Raw genomic sequence first — 24,746 nt, 5'->3', positions numbered from 1 at the left:
GTGCTTCTCAAGTCTTCTCAATCACACTCCTCAAGTCCGAGTCAAGTATGAAGTCACTGACCTTCAAGTCCAAGTCGAGTCCCAAGTCTTACTTCATTTTATCAAGTCAAGTCTCAAGTCCTAAAAATAGTGAATCAAATCTGACTCGAGTCCAAGTCACGACTTGCGAATCCCCACCTCTGATTAGGATTCATTTGTAAATTGTGAATGGAAACTATTACAGTGTCACTTCCACTTTTTAATCCTCCACCTTCAGTTTAACGTGTACAGAAGTGCGCTGTGGAGCCGGACTTGTTGTCTTAGTGATTCCATGCATGGGAGGAAGTGCTCCTTATAAGTTAGTCTTTACCTGCCTTGGGGGGTAGGGAGAGGGGCCCTGCCTGTTAGCTTTCAGGGTCTGGGGGTCTCTTGTCTGTATCTGGCCACTGGCTTTGTCCTCCTCAGTGCCACTACTCTGGAAGACAAGGACTCACCCTCGTCTTCCTCCTCGGGCTCTGGGTGCTCTTGGGTGGCCCGCCGGTGCTTGGGCGCCTGCTGGTCCGGGGACTGGGTGACCATCCGGGAGCGCTGCAGGGCCGTGGTGTAGTCGGGGGGTCGGCGGCCGGTGTGGGGGGCGGAGGAGGAGGAGGTGGTGGTGGTGGGCGCGGTGGTCTGTGGGGTTGGTTGGTTCTGGTGCTGTCCCTCTGCCAGGTCGGAGATGGTGAGGGCGGTGTAGCCGGGGGGAGTGGGAGGGGGCTCACGGTATCGGGATTCCTTACGAGCTGCGGCAGGGAGAGGCAAAGATTTAGTATGATTTATTCTTCGTGAGAAAATTTAAGATAAATATTTCTATAAAAAGTTAGAGTTGACTGAAAGGAGTTTCAACTTGAGGGACAATGAATACAAACATAAGACATACTTGAGCCTTGTTAAGCATCATAAACATCTTGCTAATTTCAAGATTTCACGAAGGAAAGGGTTCAATATTGTCAATAACAGCTTTTAAATTGTTAACTTTCACACAAAAGAGTAAGCGTAATTGAACAACATTGTAGTAAAGGTGCATTATGTAACTTTAGTGGTGAGGGAGCTGCCATCTGCCGTCTCCAAGGAGATTTATTGCTTTGCCTCGTTCCCAACATCACCCCGCTGCCAGAAACCTTGGCGTAATTTTTGACTCTCACCTCAACTTCCACCTTCACATCAAAAAAGTCGCCCAATCCTGTTTTCTCCACTTTTGCACAATTAGCAAAATCAAAACTATCCTCTCCCTCCCTGAACTTGAAAAAGTCATCCATGCATCCATCTCGTCTAGACTATCGCAACTCCCTCCTCTCCAGCCTCGACTCCACATTCATCCGGACGAAGGCTGATCGCACCTTTTCAGTCCAGGCGCCTTGGCTTTGGAACGACCTGCCTGAGGAGATCGTCAGTATCATGTTTTAAATCACTTCTTAAAATAAAAAAAAATATTGGTTGGCCTTCCTTTAACTGATTCTAACTAGTTTTTATTCCTTAGTATTTGTTTTATTCTATTTCTTTTTATTTATTTATTATAATTTATTAGATTGTTTGGATCATTATCTGTTTTTGTATGCCTTCTGGATGCTATTTTTATGCTTTTTGTATTGTTCATTACTGCTTGTACAGCACTTTGTAAATGTAGTTTTTAAAAGTGCTTTATAAATAAAAATGTATTATTATTATAAATGATATGCAGTATGGCCTTGATTGTATATATTTTGCATGTATTCATTTACCGGTGTCTTTATTGCTCAGAAATAGTTAGAAAAACATGCATTATTTAGTCTGAGCGAACTCGAATATCCAGAGATTGGCCTTAAATTTGACCCAAGGGTGCCATCTGGTTGGCTCTATAAGTTTAATGCCAAACTGGAGCCACTTAAAAAAGAGATTATGTATCTCAAAGGGCTATCAAAAAATTAAATAAATACTGTGGAACATTCCAAGGTCAAGCAATAACATCTCCATGTAGACAAGCAGGTAGCGAAACGTTATATAGTGCACCTTTAGAACTTAACTTCCATTGTGATTACATTACATTTTTTACAAGATTTAATAATGATAATATATATTTTTTTCCATTAGTATGAATAAGAAAAGAGTGAGAGGAGCATGCGAGCAGCCACTCACAGAGCAGTCCTTTACCCCCGGCGGTGATGGGCGAGGGGGTGGGTCGGCCCATGAGCTTGGCCTCCTCGGAGCCTGTGGAGGTGATGCTGCTGGTCTCTGGGTCTGCGCTCACGTCCTTCCCCCCTCTCCTCTTTATCGTCCCAGTGTCTCCCTCAGAGTCCTCGCCCCAGTACGCCGCGGAGGAGGACGAGGAGCTTGCCGACGCCCAGCTGCCCCGCGCCTGAGCTGCCCACAGAGCCGCCGGACCTCCCAGTAACGACTCGGGACCGCCAGGGGGCAGGCCTCCGATGCCGCCCGGCCCGAAGGCCAGCGTCTCCCAGCTGCGTCCCTGCTGCATGGTCTGGATGTTGTCGTGGGAACCAGAGGAGCAGGAGGTCCAGGAGCCGCGCCCGCTGTCGGCTGCGTCCAGAGACACTCGGTCCCCCTGGTCCTGGGTCAGCTCCTCGGAACTGGGCGAGGAGAGAACGGTTGGGCATCCGGCGTAAATGCCCCGGCAGTCTTGCATCGACGAGTAGGATCTGGGAAAATAAAAAAAACTTCAGTGAAATATAATAATAAATATAATGTCTCTTTGTATTATATTTACAGTTTGTCTGAGGACAGTAACGTTAATGTAAAGTAATGTCCTTACCATTGTTGGTATCCATATGTATTTTTGCAATATGAAGTTTTGTTACCAAGCTATAACAGTGACTCTTTGTCCTCACTTGTAAGTTACATTTAGACTCTTTTTCACTGACAAAATTTCAAAACTTTCCATTAATTTTTCATGACCTAAAGTGAATTTTCCATGACTTTACGGCACCTACATGTGTAGAATTTATCAGACTTTTAGGGCTAAATATGAAATGTTAACCCTTTCCACTCATCTTATGGTTTGGTTTTAGAGTTTTTTAACATTTAAAATACTGTCAGTGCATTTATTGTCGTCTCTTTTAAATAAAAGGCCCATACTTTCAGAAATAATCATAATAGCCTAATGATAACTTAACAGAACGCTGTAGTTACGTGAAAGAGATACTAAACTTCCCTGACTTTTCCAAAACTTTCATTGAATTTACAAAATTACATGATTTTTTCAGGCCTGGAAAAATACATTTTCAATTTCCAGGACTTTTCCAGGATTTCCATGACCGTGGGAACCCTGTAAGTAGTTCATATAGTTTAATGTAAAATGTCTGAAAAACGCAAAACAAAGCTCATTGTATTAGATTAGAATAAATCAGTTTTCCTCTTCCCACTACTTTTTGAGCATTTTCTTGTTGTTATTTCTGTTATGATTTCACTAATGTTACATGTCCCATTGTAAAAGAATGTAAATTTCTTACTTGCCCAAAACAAATACATAAAGTAAAGTGTTATTGTTGCATTCTTTGAAAGTCGGTCACTCGCTTGTCTCCACAGAGATATTATTTCTATGGCTTGAATGTTCTACAATACGCAATTAAACTCCAGCTCTAGTGTGGAACATTCTAGCCAAAGAAATCACATCTATATGGATACAAACCCTCCACCTTTAGGTAGCTTATATGTAGTAATGTAAACAGTTATATTTGTGTATGCTATATTCTGTAAGGTTGTGAAAGTCAATGACAGTGGCCATATTGGCACATTTACAGCAATATAGTTAATATAATAACGTTTCATCTAAATGTCTTAACTAAAAGCTGTCAAACCAGACAATAAAAAGTCTGCTCATGTACCCGATGCTGTACTGGTCTGGGTCGGTAGCAGCTCTTCGCTCCAGCCTCGAGCCCAGGTGTGCCTCGGTGAAGCCAGAGTGCCGCATCCTCCTGTCCTCCTGGGCCATGTCCAGGGATGATGTGCTGACCAGAGAGGAGCGAGAGGAGATCTCCGAGTGCCCCGAGTCCGAGTACGCGTCTCCCATACGACCGTAGCCTGCACACACAACACAAGGCAAACGTCAGTACAGAAACACGAAGTAAACGTGTTTAAGATGCATTTAGGGGCATTCTTCCAGTTAAAGGTGGTCTTTGTAACTTTTCTGGTAGAGGGTACGCCACTTATTTCTCTCTGCAGGGTTCCCACTCTTTTTCACTGACAAAATTTCAAAACTTTTCCATAACTTTTTCATGACCTAAAGTGAATTTTTTAACATTCAAAATCCTGCCAGTGCATTTATTGTCCTCTCTTTTAAACAAAAGGTGCATACGTTTGGAAATAATCATGATAACCTAATGATAACTTAACAGAACGCTGTAGTTGTGTGAAAGAGATGCTGAAATTCCATGACTTTTCCAAAACGTTCATTAAATTTTCAATATCCATGACTTTTCCATGACCGTGGGAACCCTTTCTGTTTGTGTAGATGCTGTTGCTTGGCCTGGAATGTTTCAACAGAGTGGGATGAAACTTTATCTCCAAGACGCCAATAGGGCAAATCACAGGTCAGATCTGTGGAGTGGCGACCATGCTCACAGTAAATTACCCGTCACACTTCAGGTCCTTTCATTTGACATCTGCAAGTGGAGCTTAAATTGAATCACCTAAATTAATTAAAAGGTGAAAAAGAATGATACTGAAACAAGATAAGCCAACTTTCTTGCCAGTGTTTCTCATAGTCAAATATAAGGCACTTTTGGAAACACATAAGGAAGTGCAGACGAGACGAGGATTAGACCACAACACAACATGTAAGCTCTGCCCATGACGATACAAGACCAATACTAAAAAGCCACACGCTAACTCTTAACCTATTACTTTAAAAACAACACAAGTCCACTAAGCAGCAGCTACAGCGCCGATTACGAACTTAAACTACCCACTAAACTGCACTGTACCTGTGGTTTAAAGGGGAGACTCATACTCCTGGCTCTGTGGCTTGCTAATGTCATCCGCCCTGTGATTAAGGCAAACACGTGACAGACACTGGAATCAATGGGCCTTCTATGGACGACAGCTGAGGGGAAACTGCCTAATGTTACACAGCGTGACTCATGTACAACTGTACATGAGCTGTAGTTTCAGGGTAATGTGATATTAGAACGGAGAATAATCAACTGCTGTGAATGAAAACCAATAGGCCCTTTCACATGGTCACGTTATTAATAGTTTAGGACAGCTTTAAAACAATAACTACACAGGACAAGGAGGTGGTGAATGAGGAAATACTAGAAAATCACAAAATACTGTTTTAAGACAGCAAACAATTTCCAAGTGATTCATGATATAACCTGCAGTTCAGTTGGGGCCTCATACTCCGACATCCCTTCATTACAACATGTCTCTGTTTAGACGTGCTGCTGTGGTATAGGAGTTTGACATCGCGGTGAAGTGACCCCGGGGTCAACATACCATATAGTAAAATCCTATTATGGTATGTTGACCCCCCCTACAGAATACTGACCCCCCCCATGAAAATCTATATTTTATCAATAAAGAACTTGATTTCTATAGACAAACTTTGAATATTAATACTATATCTGCAAATTAAAACATATTTAAAAGTGTTTTTTGAAGAACTCAGATGCATTTTTTTATGTCGATTATAACTTTTGGATGTTAAAAATTACTTAGTTAGGTAATCAAAGTGATGCATAATGACTTGGAATCTTGTTAAAATAGACAGGGCTGATCAATTGAGTAGTTAAATAGGGGATATGAGAAGATTTGCTAAAGATCAATAAAGAAGTTAAATAGATGATAGAAGTTTTGTTAAATGATTTCTGTAATCAATAACTTCACTTAAAATTACATGTGGATTATCTGAACATAGCAAACATTGCTATGTATATACAATTTTAACAGTATGTTACATTTACACAAACTACCAAGTCATTATCCATCAAAACATTGGTTAAAATACCTTAAAAGATCGTGAATATGTAGCAATATATAATAAAAGTAAATTACATCAGAAATAATGATCATACAAGTAACTACTAAAGAAAAAATAAGGGGGGGTCACTTTACTATAGCGGTATGTTGACCCCAAGGTCGATATCAATTCTGTATCATCACATGAAACTCTACAATATATCGATATTTAGATATTTTTGCACACTCCTACTGGTCATCCTATGTTATGATAGTATGATTTACATATTTGATACAATTTGTGGTTAAACATAAGCTTTTAAAAGGAAATTATCTCTTGTTTGATGAATAAGGATAAAAAACAAACATAGAAATCAGGAATCAGTTTTTGGTTGGAGCCGGAACTGACATCATCACAAAACAACTCCATTGGCACTGACATTATTCATCCCTACATGGTGCAGAACTGGTGTATTAAAAATATCTTGTGTTATTGATATATCTTTGTTGAATGCAGCCTGAAATGAACACTATTGCAGTACACGCAGACACCAGCAGATGTCGCACCAACACCGCTCTAGAACAGCAGCAACAGCAGCAGCAGCAGCCTTAAGCACATGTGGGAGGGGGATTATGGGCTTACCCTTCTTGGGCGAGCTCTGGGGGGAGGTGGGAGGGGACGAGAGCTGCGAGGACGCATTGGACACCGTGTCCTCCGGCTGCCTCCTCTGTCCGCTCTCCTCAGACAGGGACAGGATCTTCTTGAGGGACTGCGGAGAGCTGGTGCCTGGGGACATTGGCGCAGACAGGGGACGTTAGCGTGGGGAGCACAGCCAAGCCTCCAAGCTGTTAGCATAGCATAGCACTGTGTGTTTGAGTTCAGTGTGTGTGCAGCGCAAAATGACCTCCAGGTGGCAGTGTTTGATTATAAGACAGAAAAAGACTAGGGAGAAGAAAGGAGAAAATAGTGGAAGCCAAAAAAATATGTGGGACAATTTAGATTAGCCACAAGTTTTAGCACAACAAATAGTAATTTATATAAAATGTTTAATTATGTGAGGAAATGTGCTCATTAAAACTTGTCCTATAATTAAACACAATTAAATAACTGCAAATTAATAATCAGTACATCTATTCTGCATACCATACACCATATTTTTCAGACTTAAGTCACACATTTTTTCATGGTTGGGTGGTCCTGCGACTTATACTCCGGTGCGACTTATATATCAAATTTTCAGACTGACAGCCGCGAGAGGGCGCTCTAGGCTCATGTGTCAGTATCTAGTACTACTATTACTCCTGTACTGTACCACTGTCACTTTGCATTCTACTGCGCATGCCTCCTGTAGAAAAAGCCCACTGTCCTGCTGCAAATAGTGAAATATTCAGCCAAAAACGGTAATAGAGCAGCAGAAAGAAAGTTTCCTGGAAGTCAGAGGATGAATCGACAAAGGTCGCACAGAAGTGACACCGAGGATGAAGAATTCAATGGATTTAGTGATTTGGAGTGAGAACGTGAGTTTGGTAAACTTATGTCATGTTGTTTATGCTATAATTATCTGAATAACTGTTAATATGTTACGGTAACATATTAATGCCTATTCAGCCTGTTGTTCTCTGTTCTTTTGTTATTACTATAATTTGTCTTTTAAGATGAAATGTCAGTTCCTGGTCTCTGATTTTATAAAATAAATTTCCCCCAAAAAGTGCGACTTATAGTCTGGTGCAACTTATATATGTTTTATTCCTTCTTCATTGCGCATTTTTGGCTGGTGCGACTTATACTCCGAAGTGACTTATAGTCCAGAAAATACGGTAGTAATACTGGACCTTTAATAACTTTTTTTTTGTTTGTTTCTTTAAATCCAGTTTTATATGTGAATTATTTAATTAACAAATCATCTTATGTCGTATAGAGTAGGCTTTTGTTAATAAAAGTGACATTTTGGGCAAGCCCGTGTGAAGTATTGAGCTAAAAAAAACAGATAACAATATGAAAGAATTATATAAAAACACCTTATTATTCTAACTGCAAACTCTATTCAGTTGCAAATTGTTATAAAAAATTTCCAATTATGTTAAGGTTACAGAAAACATATACTGTGCTGTACAGTCGTGCCAAGTGTTACCGAAAGGCGGGAGGTCCTTGACGGGCACTTTCTTCCTGGAGGGGTAGAGGGCCACAGAGGGGACCTGCAGGGCCTGGTTGCCCTTGGACAGCTGTCCTCTCTGGGTGCTGGCCGCGCGGGAAACCACTGGAGACGTGTCCGGCCTCTTCCCACCCGCGTTCTTAGGCACTGTGCATGGACAAGAGTGGAGCAGTTAGATTTCACACGACATGCAAATGATGGACAAGTGAGGCATCATAATCCTCTACACTCAAACACTGGCTTGAATTTACTTAAGATTTGTGAAACTACTATGCATGACAAGCAGATGGTCTGTGCAAAAACAACAAGAATAGGTGAAAATCCATTTGTGTTTCGGTAAAACAAGTACTGTAAACGTTGAAAAACTATTTTAGATTTCCAGTTTTCAAGGTATTGACCCCATGAACCCTAAAATATTCTCATAATTCTTTTATAATTTTCATTCAGTCGATTTGAAAAGAAGGGCCAGAGAGGGTCCACAACGGGCTTCTCTCCATGTAGTATAGTATATTATTTATCCAAGAAGACAAGGAGGTGACACTACCAGGCCAAGTTTCAGATCAGATCTGTGGAAAGGCAAGCCCACTCATAGTAAGAATGCATTTTTTGTTTTTCCAAAGTATTGTTTTTAGCAATAAACACACCTGTAACTGAATAAATGCTGAACAGATGTGTTAAATGGCAGGTAACGCAATGACATCTCCATGGACACACCAGAAAAGTTACACAGTGCACCTTTATTTATCGTATTTTTCGGACTATAAGGCACATTGGATTATAAAACGCACTATTGATTTTTTTGAGAGAATTTAAGTATTTTAAATGCGAGTTATAGTCCGAAAAATACTGTATTTATTGAAAGCTTAAGATTTTTGGATAACAGACAGACAGATACTTTATTAATCCTGAGGGAAATTTAAGTTTTGATGCAGGAAAGTGTTGCAGTTTATGAACCAGAATGTTTTATGATTTTAAGTTTATGTGCACACTCAAAAAGTATGAAGTTTTATTAGTTTATGTAAAGCTACTGCTACTACTATTACTACTACCACTACTACCACTACCACCACTATCATGAGTACAAAACATGTTTATGATCTTGTGCTCACATGTGTTGATGGAGGGCTCGCACTGCAGGGACAGCGTCTGCAGGCTCTCCTCATTGGTCTCCAGGCTCAGGTTGGACAGGTACTGTTTGACCTTACGAGCCATCTGGGCGTCTTCATACAGCTTTTTGGCGTTTAAGAAAGAGCTTCGGCGGACCCTCTTCTTATGCCCACCGGACTGGCTCACATCCAGGACTGTAGCGTTAGCGCTGCCCTGGCTCAGAGATCTATAGAAATAACAAAGGAAAACGGACACAGATTAGAAAACAAAAAGTTATTACGTGGTTATAACCGTTGTGTTACGGGATGCAAGCCCTGGCTACACAAACAATATTGGAACTTTTAAATGTTTAACTATTTTTTGAACCTATTTTTTATGTCTGTGTGTTTTTTTTTTATTTGATTAATATTTAAATTTATAGATACTGTTGGATAGTGGCTGATGCTGTACACTGCAGATGTTAATGTGGATTTAGAGACATCACTGGGCAAAGACAGATAGTGGAAGTGGAAAGATAATATAAAAAATAAAAATAAAAAAACCTGGATGCTGCTGTAAGTATTACAGATAAAAATAAGATCCCCAGATATTAATGGATACTAAAACTACCAAAACTACATAATCTCGCGGTACAATATTATCACAATATGCATCTCACGATACGATATTTATTGTGATATTTTGGAGAGGCAAATAATTGTAGATAGGAAACTTTTTTGCTTTTAAAATACCTTGACCAGATCTTGGTGTGAATTATTTCCGTCATAATCCCAAGAATTTAAATAAAAAAACATATCTTCATGTTGTCTGCACTGAAATGAATCATGGGATATGTAGTTTCCAATGTTCATAAGCTGTTGCTATTAAAAAAACATGCATTTAAGCAAAGGAACTTATAACTTGATATAGTTTGACAGCCCACAGTATTATTGTGAGATTTTTGACAATATTTCGGTTATTGTTACATCCCTACTGAACAAAATTGCTTTATAAAAACGAGACAAAATTTTGACCTTTCGTAAATATGTATATTGTATTTATGGTCTTAAGATCACCTGCTCACATGAAAGAAACTACTATTGTTTCATGTTGAAAATATTAATATTAATAACTACAAACTTTTAAAGAGAGAGAACTTCGATCTACACAATTCTTCTTAAAAATACATTACCATTAACACAAAATTTGCGATTTAAGATCATGACGAGCCTGATGTGACAAAATTAAAATTAAAATGTGACAAAATTTCAGCCTTTCGTAAATATGTATATTGTATTTATGGTCTTAAGATCACCTGGTAACGTAGAAGAAACTAAGATTGTTTTGTGTTGAAAATATTATGTTTGTATTAAGTCTGAAGTCGTTTTTTTTGTGTGTGTCCTGATAAGAGTAGTTTGGACCCAATTAGTGAAAAATGTATGCAACAATTAAACATTTTTTTCTCATTTAACTTGGAATATCTTGACTGTACTAGTGCATGACTTTTATTTGACGTATTCATGTATTCTAGCAGTTACTCTACCACGTTTTAAGACCGTTATAATAGATACAATATATTTTAAACGTGGAAAAAAAAAAAAAAAAAAACATAGTGAAAAACATATGTGTAGCCAGGGCCTTTATATAAGAGTCCAGGTGGTTCACACAGGGAGTTTTACACATGCACGAGCAGCTATGGGTGTCCTACTCCAAAACATTCCGAGCATTCCACACAGCAGCAGCAGCAGGGAGCGAAGGGGAGCGGGGATGGAGAGAGGGAGGAGAGAGGGAGGAGAGAGGGGGTGGGAGGAGGGGTGGATATTCACTCCATTCAAACAACAGGGGCTTTAAACAGGGGCTGGTCTGCTCATAGTTTGCATTTCTGTGGCCTGACTCATTCGTAGTAAAGAGTAAATGCTACACTCGGAAGGGGGCTTAAGTTAAACACTAGACAATAGCATTAGTCATGTTTTACCCGTCTGTGATGAGAACGGTTAGTCATTTCCCATGATGCATCTGAGGGTACCAGAGGATATTATTTGTAATTAAGTAAATGGAGGATTTTTAAAGATTTTTTTTTTGATTTTTTAATCTAGGAATGGTGCAACAGGAAACAATAAGTAAAAAAAAAAAATTCTTGAAAGGCACGCATAAAATTAAGTATTCGAGATAAACTTTGATAAAAATGTAAATACAAAACCTACAATATATAGATGGAGCATACTATATAACATGTATATCCTTCGTGATATTATTTCAAAAACATTACTTGTATGTAGGAATGTAATATCCAAATCTCTTGATATGATATTTTCACGGTACAATATTTATTGCGGTATTTGTGGAGGCTAACAAAATTGTGAATATGCTATTTTTTCCTTTTTAAAAGCCTTGATACGGTTGAAGAATTAAGATTTAAAAGTGTTATTAATGTTAAACTGGCACTGACAACACCAAAGGATCATGGTCTATGTAGTTCTCTTGCTGCACCATAACAGTGAATTTAAGCAAAGAGGCTTGTAATTCGACATATTGTGACAGCCCACGATAATATTGTGAGACTTTTGATGAAATTATATCACAATATTTTGGTTACTGTTACATCCCTACTTGTATGTCTTGAAGGTATGAAGGAAATATATGAAACTATTCATTTTTAACAAATATTAATTTAACTGTTAACAACTGTAATGTTTTTTTTGTTTTGTTTTTTAATATGATTTTAATTTTTTTCAAAAAGACTGTACATGATGAAAAAGTTACATATTGAGTTTAAAGCACTTAATGCATAACATTATTATCCAAACTCTGAAGACAAATACCTGTTTGAAATTAATCTGAAATGGCTCTCTGATATATGATGTTGTGAGTTGTATTGCTACTTTTAATGAGAAATATCTTAAATATAAAAAAATATATATGCAAATTGGAATTGATGTGAATAAGGATCAGAGCATACAATAACAATAAACTTTGGACCTCCTCAATTACAGCATAACCACTGTTTTCCATTAAAGTGTTTATCCCATATGTCCTTCATTAACTGTGCTCAGGTCAAGTTCAATGTCTCAAGAGGCCACAAGAATGCAAAGTATGAGCAAAAATACAATAACCTGATACTCTGGCAACTTGAAGGTTGAATAAAGATAACATTTTTAAAAATATGTCTTAACTATGCATGCACGATGTTACACAAGAACGTTTACAAAAAGGTCACTTTGAGGAGAAGCTAAATCTGCTCTACAAATGTGGAAGATTCTTGAAATTCATATCAAATCTTGAGCAAATTTCACACCAATGATTTGGAATAAGAATGTGTATCAAAAGTGACGTTTTTATTGAATGCATGCATCGAAAAGTGTTAGTAGTTTAATTCAAATAAGTTAAGTTGCAGAAGAAAGCACACATGAAAAACAGGATTTCAAAGACACATTTCCACTGGTAAACATCAATAAAGCAGTTGGTTTATTTATTGAACTAATATATGATTTGTTTTTGGTCCCAAATGGTTCCCAAAATTGATTTAAAAAAATAAATAAAAATGCTGACAAACAAATTTAGCAAAAACTCAGTACAAAAGAAACAAGTTGAGCTTGATGAACAAATTTGATGGGTTGAGCCCAATTTAATGTTTATATAGTCTGTAGAACAGGTATGATCCTGCTATGGTCCAGATCTAGTTCTGGTCTAGTACAGGTTTAGGTTACCGCTTTAGTCCCTGTAAATATGTGTAACATATGTGTACAGCCCAAAATAAATGAATATTAAAAGGGCTGTACCCAATTTCATGTTAAAAAGTAACATTTGTCTTGCCCCAGCACAGATATAATGCAAAAGCAGCTCTTAGGGTCAAAATAAGACAGATGTCTGCTGTCTGCCTCCAATTATAGAGCATTTTATTCTCCGTGAAACAGTAAGTGCGGTGTTAACATACTAATATTTGTTAGCTTTAATGTGCTCTGGACTCTGAAAGTGGTGAGTTTATAAAGTCATCATGGTAAATAATTAGGATGCTTGAAATGCATAAGGCAAGTGAGCAACAGTTTAAAATGAACCTCTGTTTTTCACACTTTTAAGACGGTAAAAATGAAATACAGCGTCTTTAAGCACAACTTATTTTTCATATTGAAAGACACCTCGTATAACTTGACCAATTACTTCTACGCTGTATTAAAATACAGTGGAAATGCGTTTTTAACCAGGCAGTGGCAGGCAAAGTGTGGTAGGGGGTCACCAAACTTACCCTAAACTCCTCCACTTCTTCTTCCTAGAGGGGTGTGCCACGGACAAAGAAGCAAAGGAGGACGAGAGAGAGGAGAGAGGAGACAAACAAGCTTAAAGACTGGAAAACAGAGCACCAAAGATCACCACCAAGACAAATCATTTCACCAGAGACCCACGAGAAGAGAGAATCAACACTGTGCAGACATCATTAGACAAGAGACATCTGACTGAAGCGCTGTGCACAATAGGACATCTACTTTACATGTGCTGGCCAAACCGACAGCTGCTGGGAAGCGTGATGGGGGATTGGCTACTGAAGTGAACTGGCTAACCCCATGATACAGTTAGTGGACTATTACACAGCAGAGAGGAGTGAAGTCTCAGTACCTGGTTCTAAACATGAGCGCTGGGTCCATGTTGACAGAGGCCATGCGTCCAACATGGCGGATCTCTTTGGCGATCATCCGCAGCTTTTCAAAGTTGACCAGGCCGTCCACTTTAGAGTCGTTACCTGGGAGATAGAGCACGGGGGCATCGTTGAGTGTATAAATCGACAAACTACAGGATATTGCTTTGTTAACTAGTGGATTGGGCCATAAAGTGACAAGCTGTGAAATGAAATATACATAAACAAACTAAAATTTAAATAAAATCAAATAATCTGGTGCATTATTTTTACCACTTTTATAATATGTTATAATAATGTGAGTAATTGCCATCTGGAGTATGCAGTTGATGGAAAATATCACTTGAATTGAATATGCTCCATCAGCTGCTCCTCAAATGGCATGGGATTTACAAGGTTCCCACAGTTTTTCACTGACAAAATTTCAAAACTTTTCCATGACTTTTTCATGACCTAAAGTGAATTTTCTGTGACTTTACGGCACCTACATGTGTAGAATTGAGCATACTTTTAGGGATAAATATGAAATGTGAAATGCTGTAGTTGCATAGCCTGATTCATCAGTCGGTTTCACTTTGTGGAAACAGTCTGACTTCACAGCATTAGGATTCATTTGCTTGACGGTAGACGGGTACTTTTTTATTTTGCCAATCGCTGCTATGTGGTTGTGACGTATGTAATGTGCCGCTAACGGGGCTAACTGGTATATCAAGCTTTTCCCAAATCCCGTAGGAAGAAGGGCAATAACGTCTTTCCCCTTGACAAATTCACCAAACATTCCCTTTGGTCTGGCTTTAAATCCTTGGTCTACAACTTCTGGGGTTCTTGCAAACCGACTAGGTCAGGAATCAAAATAGATTTCTCTCCTGGAGAGAAATTAAATTGAGGAGAGGCACTAGGTGGCGCCACCCTGGCTAGTATTTGTGTGAAAGAGATGGAAAAGTCATGAAATTTTACCAAAACTTTCATTGAATTTTCAATTTTCATGACTTTTCCAGAGTTTCCATGACTGTGGGAACCCTGATTACAGTTAGATTAGATTATTACATTCAAAATCACAAAAACTGAAATAAAAAATGAAATAAAACATAAAAAATACAAACATTTTGTGACCTTCGAAGCCATTGATTAATCAAGCATTTTTGCAACACATTTTTAAATTTTTCCACTCCTAGTTCAAACTTTGGAACAAAATTAAAAGTCAATATCACATCTTAAAATGTCAGTCTGTATTGTTTGTATTTATCACCATTTTCCATGCAATATTTTGTACAGATACTTATTTAGGAGCATAAAAGTAACAGTAGTGGCAGTAAAGACATCAAATACAGTTCATAATACACACTGTTCACATTATTGTACTTCACTCTACTGCATGCCTTCGTGGTAGCTCATGCGTAGTAGTAAGAGCGGTACTTAACTGGTATTACCTTCGTGCAGGAAGGTGAGGTCTTTCTTGATGACAGGGAACAGGGGGATGATGGGGGGCTGCAGGTTCTGGTTGTTGAGCACGTTCCTGTACTTGGCCATGTTCCTGGAGGGGTCGAACAGGTCCTGAAGGTCACTGAACAGCTTCTCGTATTTACTGGGTAGTTTCTCCCACGTGCCCCTTAAACGTGAGACTGGGGCGAGGTTCAGACCGCTGTGGGGAGAAGGGAGGACATTTTGTTATTTTAAAAGGGTGAAGTAAAAGGTAAGAGGTGATGTGGGGTTTTGCAGCATTTCTGTTGTTTGAGCGCAGTGATTTCCAGTCTGAAAGGGGAGCTTAACATAATAAAATGTCTCGACGTACTTTTGAGCATAAAATGTACGCAATTAAAAAAAACTAAATGGAGAATAATGGGGTAATGTTATTTCTATAATAAACCAACAAATGTTTTAGTTACAAATGAAATGGGGAGGCAATATTACAGATTTAATTTAAAAAGTTCCAGCTTAGTTTTAACAAAAATACATGATTAAAACTGCTAATGTATAGAATTGGTAAAAACACAAGAGGATTATGGGCTGATGTTATTTCTTCTTTTTTTTAATAATAAACAACTTTTTAAATTTAATACAATAAATTAGCAACTGCATAATCAAGGTAGGGTGTAAACAGAGACATTACCAGCCTCAGAGTTGTTTATTGTTGAATATTTAATGTATTTTTGTGGTATTTAGAAGTTCATAAAGGGGTTAATATGTAAATAATTTCCACAGTTTCTAAGTTTTGTAAGTTTACAATACGAAACCACCATAAAAGTTAGTAGGGAATATGCTCAACTAAAGAAATTCTTGGTCGACTATAGACAGGACTTCGATTTGTTGGTCCCAAGACTACTATGCATTTCTACGTATCTGACTCCAACAGCACTCACAAAACTACAACTGTACATGAGTTTATGCAAAAACAACTAAACTACAACAAAAAAAGTACTAAGAAACAATGTAATTATATAAAGACCAATTAAACTTGTAAATCATGAGTTCAATCTCCCTTTTTATTAGCCTGATTCATCAGCCAGTTTCACTTTGTGGAAACCGTGTGACGTCGCAGCACTGGAATTCATTTGCTCGATGGTAGGCAGGTATTTTTTTATATTTAACTAATCACTAGTATTTGGTGGTGACGTATGTAATGTGCCACTAACGGGGCTAACTGTTATATTAAGCTTTTTCCAAATCTCGTAGGAAGAAGGGCAATAACGTCTTTCCCCTTGATAAAATTCACCAAACATTCTTTTTATTCCGGCTTTAAATACTTGATCTCAGGAAACGTTGCCATCACAGAATGTATGTCTTTTTGCTGACTGGCTGCTCCCGAACTCGCACTTCCGGGGTTTTTGCGAACTGTCTAGTGTATTCTGATTCCTGACCTAATCGCTGGAGAGGAATGAAATTGAGCGGAGGCACTAGGTTGCGCCAGCCTGGCTACCATTTTACACTATCGACTGAATAATCGACTAAAGCACTATAACTTAGAAACCGTAAACTGACTTTCTGAAAACTAGGGCAGAGGTGGGGACTTTATAGGAATGATGTTGAGTTTAGATGGACGCATGGGATTGAAAATTGCAAACATATACCTTATAATGGCAAACATGGAGCTGAAGTTCTTGCATTCTCGACAGTGTAATGCTATCTTGATAAAATGCTTGACAGTCTTCATACGCTTGAGCTGGTTGGGTTCCCGGGTCACCTCAGTTGCCACCCAGAAGGTCTCGTGGTTTATGGCCTCCTCGAAGCGCTTGAGACTGGCCGAACCAGTCTTGGAGCGCAGTTTGAACAGGTCGTCTATGTACTCCGTGGGCTCGATGGCACAGAACAGTTCGAAAGCCCTCATTGAAAGCTGAGTGGCCACTTCGACTGTACTGAGCTGTAACAAGGAGATCTGACCCTCTCTTAGCAGGTCCTGGGCGTCTTCGTCTGAACATAGCGTCTCTGTCTCCATGTTGCTTTTTAAGTAGTACCTGGTGGTAGAGATAGAAGGTGTGGGTTAGGTTTTGTAAGGAAATATATTTGGACAGAAACAGTATATTCTTGTTATGGTTCGGGGTCGAGCTGAAATGCCAAACATTCCTTTCCCTCATCCCTGTCTGGTCCTGTTTGCAGTTACAGTAGGTGGTTATATAAGCTTCACCTGCTGTGGCTTATGAGTCCAAGACTGTGGAGCTACCATTTTCTACACGTCAAGAAATCAAGAGATCAAATAAAACACGCTTGACTATTTTTCACAAGCTGGGAAGTTTTAACACCTGCACTAACTGGGCAGAACATTAAATAACGGACAAAATGTTGATGAAAAATTTATGAAAAAGCTTATGCACTATGTAACCTTTCTAATGGAGGAACCAGGCTCTTTCACAGTTGCAAGTAATTAAGTCCAGGTTAAACTTATCTATCTTGCATTTTTTCAATTACATGCATATGGTTCTTTCTTATAAAATGCTTGGCATCGGGGGGTCACTGGATCGTTTCAATACTGTGGAGATGTTGGAGAAGGTTTAATTTCCTCTACCAGAAAAGTACACCAAGATAAACATAGCTTGCTCGCCCCTGTTTTTCCTATACACAATATCCATCACATTTCAAAATAATAAAACATGTACTTCACCAAAAAAAAAAAAAATTAATGCCAAATTCATCAACATTCATACACATTAATCCAATCCATGAATCCATCCATTTTCTAGTACTTCTAGTCCGAGAACACCTCTCGAGCAAGGCACCCAGGAAGCAGCCGGAACAGATGCCCAGACTCAGTTGCTCCTCTTGCCATGCAGGAGCAGCGGCTCTACTCCGGGCTCCTCCCATGTGACAGAGCTTCTCACTCTATCTCTAAGGGAGCGCCCAGTCACCCTCCAGAGGAAACTCATTTCGACCACTTGTACTTCTTGTCTTTCAGTCATTACCCAAAGCTCATGACAACTGGTGAGGGTAAGAACGTAAATCGACCGGGCATATACATTTATATAGACTCTTTACCTGCCGCTGAGCTGTATCCTGTCTGCCAATTTGGAGAGCTGGTCGGGCAGCCTCCTCTGTTTTATGACGCCCTCTGGAGTGACCGACACCTCGCACAGGGAGTAGGCCTCTGCCGCAGCAGTCAGGGCGAACTCCCGGATGGCCTGGACCACCACCTCTTTAGCCGTGGTGTCCTTCCCGATCATGATGTACCGAGACTGCTGGTCCGCTTTGAACACACGCAGCACCTGGTCTGACATGTCTGTGAAGGGACAGATGCAGAATGAGTCAACTGGTATAGTGTATTAGAATAGACTATGATGACTTCACAGAATAAAGAGAAGAACAGAATAAATTTGTGTTTTTATATATATATATATTTTTTTTTATAAAAAATACAGTACGTTATTTTCTAGAGGCGGCACATCACCTTCATGGAAACTTTGGAACATTCTCTGTGGACATAGATATGTTTATGCCATACTTTGGAATATTATAGCCAAAGGAACTATATTTCTAAGAAAACAAACGAAGAAAAAGCTCTCCTCCAGGCTCAATAAAAGAGTCAGGTTTATGGAGACGCAATCCTGCTCAGAGTAAAAGTTATATACTCGCTAAAAAATTACATACTGTAGCTATAACACCAAGTAAAAAGTCTACCTCCACCAGAATCAGACCAGCGACCTTCTTGTTTTTTAATGCATAACAGAAATTGTACTATGCTGAAAGACATAAGGTAATAGCTGTTTTGTATTTCAAACTAAAGTTATTAATAAGGTTTTACATGAGGATTACTAGTGTCGCCTCAAAAAAAAGCAAAAACAAAACAAAAAAATTAATTATTATACAATTACACATTTCAGCAATTATTAGTCAGAATTAAAAAATAACCAAGCCTTTGATAGAAATCTATTTATTTTTTTTAATAGGTATGTTGCCATAATTTTGTGTATTCAAATTTATATGTCTGTGTGTGTTCATGTGTATACACGTGTATGCACATGGATATGAAATGTAGATATGTTAATACAAGTTGAGGTGTTTATGAGTATGTATGTATATTTCTGTATATATAATATGTACTTCTGTGAGTGTATATATGCACACACATATATACATATATGTAATGTGTATATCTAGGTGCAATGTAATTCTAATGTATTGTTATTGTCTTTGTCATGATTGTATATCTGTATGTCCTACATTTTGTTCTTTTTTTTTTATTGTCTCTGCACGTTGGTTAAATAAAAAAAGAAAAAAAAAGAAAAAAAGAACCAAGCCATATACCACATTTCTACTATAAGATAATCCCACCACCAAACAACCCACTTTTTGTATTTTCCAGTAAGTAGGGATGCACAAAATATTCAAAATCAAAGTATATGAACAAAATGTTTATGTAACATTTCTGGTGAAGGTCCATAATGTACCTTTAAACACTCAACAGTAGTAGTTGCAATAGTGTGCAGTAATTATTGTAGCAACAGAGGTTATAAATAAAATCCATGTTGTTTTGAAGTTTGTGCAACCCCACTAAATTTATGTGATCAGAAGAACCCTTAAATCAAGCAGTATTACCATCACCAGTGTACTCAAACATCTAGTGTCACTTCATCATTAGCCATTAACTAAAACTAATTCCCACTCGCATGCATAATAAATAGAATAAACTAAATAAACTAGAGAGTAGTAGAGCATCTTTTGGCACTGTTACGATTTGATTTATGTCCATGTGAAGAGGCAAAGACGTGACATTTGTAGATACTTACTAGGCAACACAGGGACTGAAAGAACAGAAATACGCCACAGTGAGAAGTTAATATAGTAGTCATTTAAATTGTAATTCATATGATATTTATATTTATCTACAGTAGTGCTTAAATCATAGACTAGTTTGGAATATATAAGCCTGAATTATGAGAGTTCGTTCTTTCTAGCGTTTAATTCATAAATATGGTCTTTTACTCAGTGGCAGAGTTAAAATATTGCACTTTGGAATGACAAATGTGACAATTTTTCATCGGTTTTCAGGAAATGGCAGCATTTCTATTAAGGCTGTTTAGTTGTGCATACTTTATTACAACTAATTAAAACGTGAAAGTGAGTACGCCATTACTCACGTGCTAGAAGAACGCAAATTACAATAGCTGTTCAAGAATGAATAGCTTTATAAAAAACAACATAACATAACAACATAACCGTTTTTCAATATCTTGTTACCAGTATAGGTTATAGTTGTGATCATTATGAAATCGTGATATTATTTTTGTCCATATATTTTGATTTGTAGGCAAGTACATAGTGGCTTTGCGTTTATACAAAGAAGCATTTTGCATTCCAACAGAAACTAGGCCGGAGAAGCAACAATTTGCATGAAGAAACCATTACCGCCTAATGATAATCAATATTGTTTTTGTCATAATAACGCTCATAGCAACAACATTTGGGTAAAAAAAATAAGGAATAGGAAAATAGGAGAATGGCTTGGATGTATCAAAGAACTGCTATTAGATGACATGATAAAATTTAAGTTTTGTAATGTTGTAATGTAATGTTTTATACTAATATTTTTAATATAATTGCCTAAAAAAAGAATCAGCATTGTTTGAAATGTTAGTATTGTGACTAGGGATGTTCACATTTTTTTCAGCCATTGGTTTTAGCTTGATTTTATTCCTTATTTCTTTTTATTCTATTTGTTTATTATAATTACTTAAATTGTTAATAATAATAATAATAATAATAATAATAATAATATTAGTTAGTATTAGTAGTAGTAGTAGTAGTAGTAGTAGTAGTAGTAGTAGGAGGAGGAGTAGGAGTAGTAGGAGTAGGAGGAGTAGTAGTAAGAGTAGTAGAGTAGTAGTAGTAGTAGTAGTAGTAGTAGTAGTAGTAGTAGTAGCAGTAGGAGTAGTAGTAGTAGTAGTAGTAGAGTAGTAGTAGTAGTAGTAGTAGTAGTAGTAGTAGTAGTAGTAGTAGTAGTAGTAGTAGTAGGAGGAGGAGTAGGAGTAGTAGGAGTAGTAGGAGTAGTAGTAGTAGTAGTAGTAGTAGAGTAGTAGTAGTAGTAGTAGCAGTAGTAGTAGTAGTAGTAGTAGTAGTAGTAGTAGTAGTAGTAGTAGTAGCAGTAGGAGTAGTAGGAGTAGTAGTAGGAGTAGGAGGAGTAGGAGTAGTAGGAGTAGTAGCAGGAGTAGTAGTAGTAGTAGTAGTAGTAGTAGTAGTAGTAGTAGTAGTAGAGTAGTAGTAGGAGTAGTAGTAGGAGTAGGAGTAGTAGTAGTAGTAGTAGTAGTAGTAGTAGTAGTAGTAGTAGTAGTAGTAGTAGTAGTATTGCTGCTCTGGCCAATAACCGATACTTGAAGACGCAATATTTAGATTTTAAAATCCATAACAAGGCCTACAGATTTATTTTGTAAAACTAAATGTATTTATTTGGAATATAAAATAATTTATTACGTGCTTGAGTAAACATACTGCCATAATTATCCTCCATTTCCCTAATCTGGGAATGACACAGCCAAAAAAATATTGGTATTAAATGTTGGTATCAAGTATTTGGATGATACCGATACTGATATCTATTTGTGACAACGCTAATCTACTCCAAAATGTTGTCTAGCTCTTCGTATTCGTCATGTGCGTCATACCAGGCTGGTTGTTGAAGTCCAGGATGCGGTGATGAGACTGGAGCAGGTCGGGGTTGGAGGAGGACAGGTTGCCGCTGACTGGGAGAGCCGGTGGGATCTGTTTGGACTGTTTCATCCCCACTATGCTGTCGTCCTGTGATTGGCCCACGCAAACGTCGCTATGGCAACAGAGGGGAGCAGAGAGGAGGCATGAGACAGCAGTTCTACCGTACCGAAGGCAGGGGGCAATGTTTGTATGGCTATAAATGGAAACAGGGTGGATTGGCTCAACCATTTTTCTCCACTGCCACTTTATGAAATGGTTTGGGCAGTGGGAAAAACAGATACATTATTTTAAAAGGAAATATGATGCAAAATTCTGGCTTTTCAAATTATATAAAAAAAATGTATTTGTGTTTTTGGTATAATTGTGTTATATATACAATTTCAGATGCACATTTTGGTTTGAGTGTCTGATATCATAGCCTGTGCAACAATGAAGAGACCAGGAGGTTTCAATTCTTTATGGTCAATTGAAACCAGGGTCTAAACCAAGAATGAACCAAGACTAAACCAAGACTAAACAAGAACTAAATGAAAACTAAAGCAGGACTAGACCGGGACTAGATCGGGACTGGACTAGAACTGGACCAGGTCTAAACCAAGGCTGAACCAAGACTAAACAAACACTAAAGCAGAACTAGCTCAGGACTAGATTGGGACTAGATTGGGACTATATTTGGGACTAGACCGGGACTAGACCGGGACTGGACCGGATCTAAGCAAAGACTGAACCAAGACTAAGCAAGAACTAAATGAAAACTAAAGCAGGACTAGACCGGGACTGAACCAAGACTGAACCAAGACTGAACCAAGACTGAACCAAGACTGAACCAAGACTGAACCAAGATTGAATCAAGATTGAATCAAGATTGAATCAAGACTGAATCAAGACTGAATCAAGACTGAACAAGACTGAACCAAGACTGAACCAGGACTGAACCAAGACTGAACCAAGACTAAATGAAAACTAAAGCAGGAGTAAACCAGTACGAAAACCAGTACGAAAACCAGGATTAAACCAGGATTAAACTGGAATCCAACCAGTATGAAACCAGGAGTGTGAGAGTGTGAAAGCAACTTTAAACTTGCTTAAATTAGACAAAAATTTAGTTAAAATTTCAAAAGCAATCCTTTTAGCACAGTATTAGCCTCTTCAAATTTAGTTTCCAGATTCTAGAAAACATAAAATAAATTGTTTTAATTCCTTACTTGTATGGTTTGGGCGGTAAGATGCTTGTTAGCGTCTTGTCAAAGATCTTCTTGAGCTTGTTGCGACCTCCCACCGTGTTGGACTTGGCCTTCTTGCTGGCCTTCTCCAGACCCATCACCTGCTCCACATCCACAGCAAGGTCAGGGATGGAGTATCTGCTGCCCTTTTTGATGTCTCCAATCTTCGGCAGATGAGGAGCGCCGTTCTTCCTGTCATGTTCTTCATCACCGTCGATATCGTTCTCCTGTTCTGGTCGTGTTAGCAGCTCTTTGAAGACTGCAGAAGACAGTGGAGTTTATTTAAATTTAATTGAATGTATAAAATGTGGTGAGTTTGCGGGTAGATTTGATGTAGTGGACGTACCTAATAGATTGGTTTTCACAGTTATGGATAAGTGTGTGTTGTTCTTCAAGATCTCGTTGGCTTTGCTGAGCTGGACATTTTCAAAGTTTTGTCCGTTCACTTCCAAAATCTGAAAAATAAAAATGATGTTTTATTTATTTATTCAATATTTTACCAGGTAAGTCAACTGAGAACACCTCCATACTATTTTATCCCTGCTACTTTGTGCTTTAAGGCTGACAGTGCTGGTTTATTCTTAGGACAGATTTAGCATTAGAACTTTGGTTGTCTCCAAAAGCCAAATTTTCACCTTCATAGTTTCAAAAAACAATATGAACAACAAATAGCTACAGTATCCCTAGAAATATTATCAGTATCCTCATCAACATGCAAAATTAACTTCAAAAAGTACTACTTAAGGAAATAAATAGAAGAAATACATAACATTTTCACTCAACTAATTGTATTAAACCCAATGATTCATATACAGTAAGACTGCCGATGTTCAAAATAGTTCACAATCACTGCAAACACACCCAAATCTTGAACATGCAGCTTTAAAAAAAATACAGTATGTTCATAAAATATTTAATTTGCATATACTCTGCACTCTGCACACACTAGGCAATCCCCATATGATAAAGTCAATTTAATCTGACACTCTAATTATCTTGGCCCAATATTAGAATTCATCTGCTTACTGTTAAATAAAACCGGTGAAGTGTGCAATACTCCTAGATAATTACCTCTAGGACAGATGAGTTATGCGAACCACAGGTCATTTTCAATCTATAGAGCTAGTATTTCCCATGTTATGTCATTTAGCGGTCAGAGTTTATATATTAACCAGCCCAGTCATGTTGTTTGAGTCTGGCTTTTCTACAGGAGGCAGTGTATTTACATTGAGACATATATCTGGACATGCTACTTCCTTTTAGTATAAGAGGAAGTGACCTTTGATAGGCCATGTTCTGCAAATTTGTATAGAAAGACTCTATATGTTTCAGTGTCGCTGTACTGCTTATTTGTCCAACAAAGAATGAACTGGAAATTAAAATATAACAAAGAGTCACATTAAAGGCATTATTTTCTTATATTTTACTCGTATTTACTAGTATTTTAATATCAAATACAAGAAATATCACTGAAATTTATTTGCATTCCCATTATCTGTCATAAATAATGTCATGCAGCTTAAGCTCATTTAAGTTTTTTAATAAGTTTTTAAAAGTATATTCAAGGTTCCCACTCTTTTTCACTGACAAAAATTCAAAACTTTTCCATGA

The 24,746-nt window shown here is 38.0% G+C and overlaps 1 protein-coding gene across 2 annotated transcripts in view; it reads right to left on the bottom strand.

Moving 5' to 3' along the window:
* The window catches only part of rapgef2b (Rap guanine nucleotide exchange factor 2b), a 259,059-nt gene that overhangs the window by 6,175 nt on the left and 228,138 nt on the right, over positions 1-24,746 (bottom strand). Inside the window, exons 15-28 of one of the 2 annotated variants that reach the window (XM_055159097.1) lie at positions 23,482-23,590; positions 23,118-23,394; positions 21,867-22,024; positions 18,247-18,487; positions 16,848-17,231; positions 15,201-15,421; positions 13,761-13,884; positions 13,393-13,416; positions 9,173-9,396; positions 8,043-8,210; positions 6,554-6,697; positions 3,837-4,032; positions 2,134-2,651; positions 474-761 (exon numbers count right to left, since the gene is read on the bottom strand). In XM_055159097.1, the coding sequence (XP_055015072.1) occupies positions 474-761; positions 2,134-2,651; positions 3,837-4,032; positions 6,554-6,697; positions 8,043-8,210; positions 9,173-9,396; positions 13,393-13,416; positions 13,761-13,884; positions 15,201-15,421; positions 16,848-17,231; positions 18,247-18,487; positions 21,867-22,024; positions 23,118-23,394; positions 23,482-23,590 (3,076 nt within the window). The remainder of the gene's footprint in view (positions 1-473; positions 762-2,133; positions 2,652-3,836; positions 4,033-6,553; positions 6,698-8,042; positions 8,211-9,172; positions 9,397-13,392; positions 13,417-13,760; positions 13,885-15,200; positions 15,422-16,847; positions 17,232-18,246; positions 18,488-21,866; positions 22,025-23,117; positions 23,395-23,481; positions 23,591-24,746) is intronic. The other variant, XM_055159098.1, reaches the window with a different exon arrangement.

This window comes from Boleophthalmus pectinirostris, unplaced genomic scaffold, assembly GCF_026225935.1.
Source record: "Boleophthalmus pectinirostris isolate CB_2022bp ecotype Guang Dong unplaced genomic scaffold, ASM2622593v1 HiC_scaffold_23, whole genome shotgun sequence".
Taxonomy (NCBI): Eukaryota; Metazoa; Chordata; class Actinopteri; order Gobiiformes; family Gobiidae; genus Boleophthalmus; species Boleophthalmus pectinirostris.
Note: the sequence above shows the minus strand (reverse complement) of the source record. Positions and strands in the feature narration are given on the sequence as shown.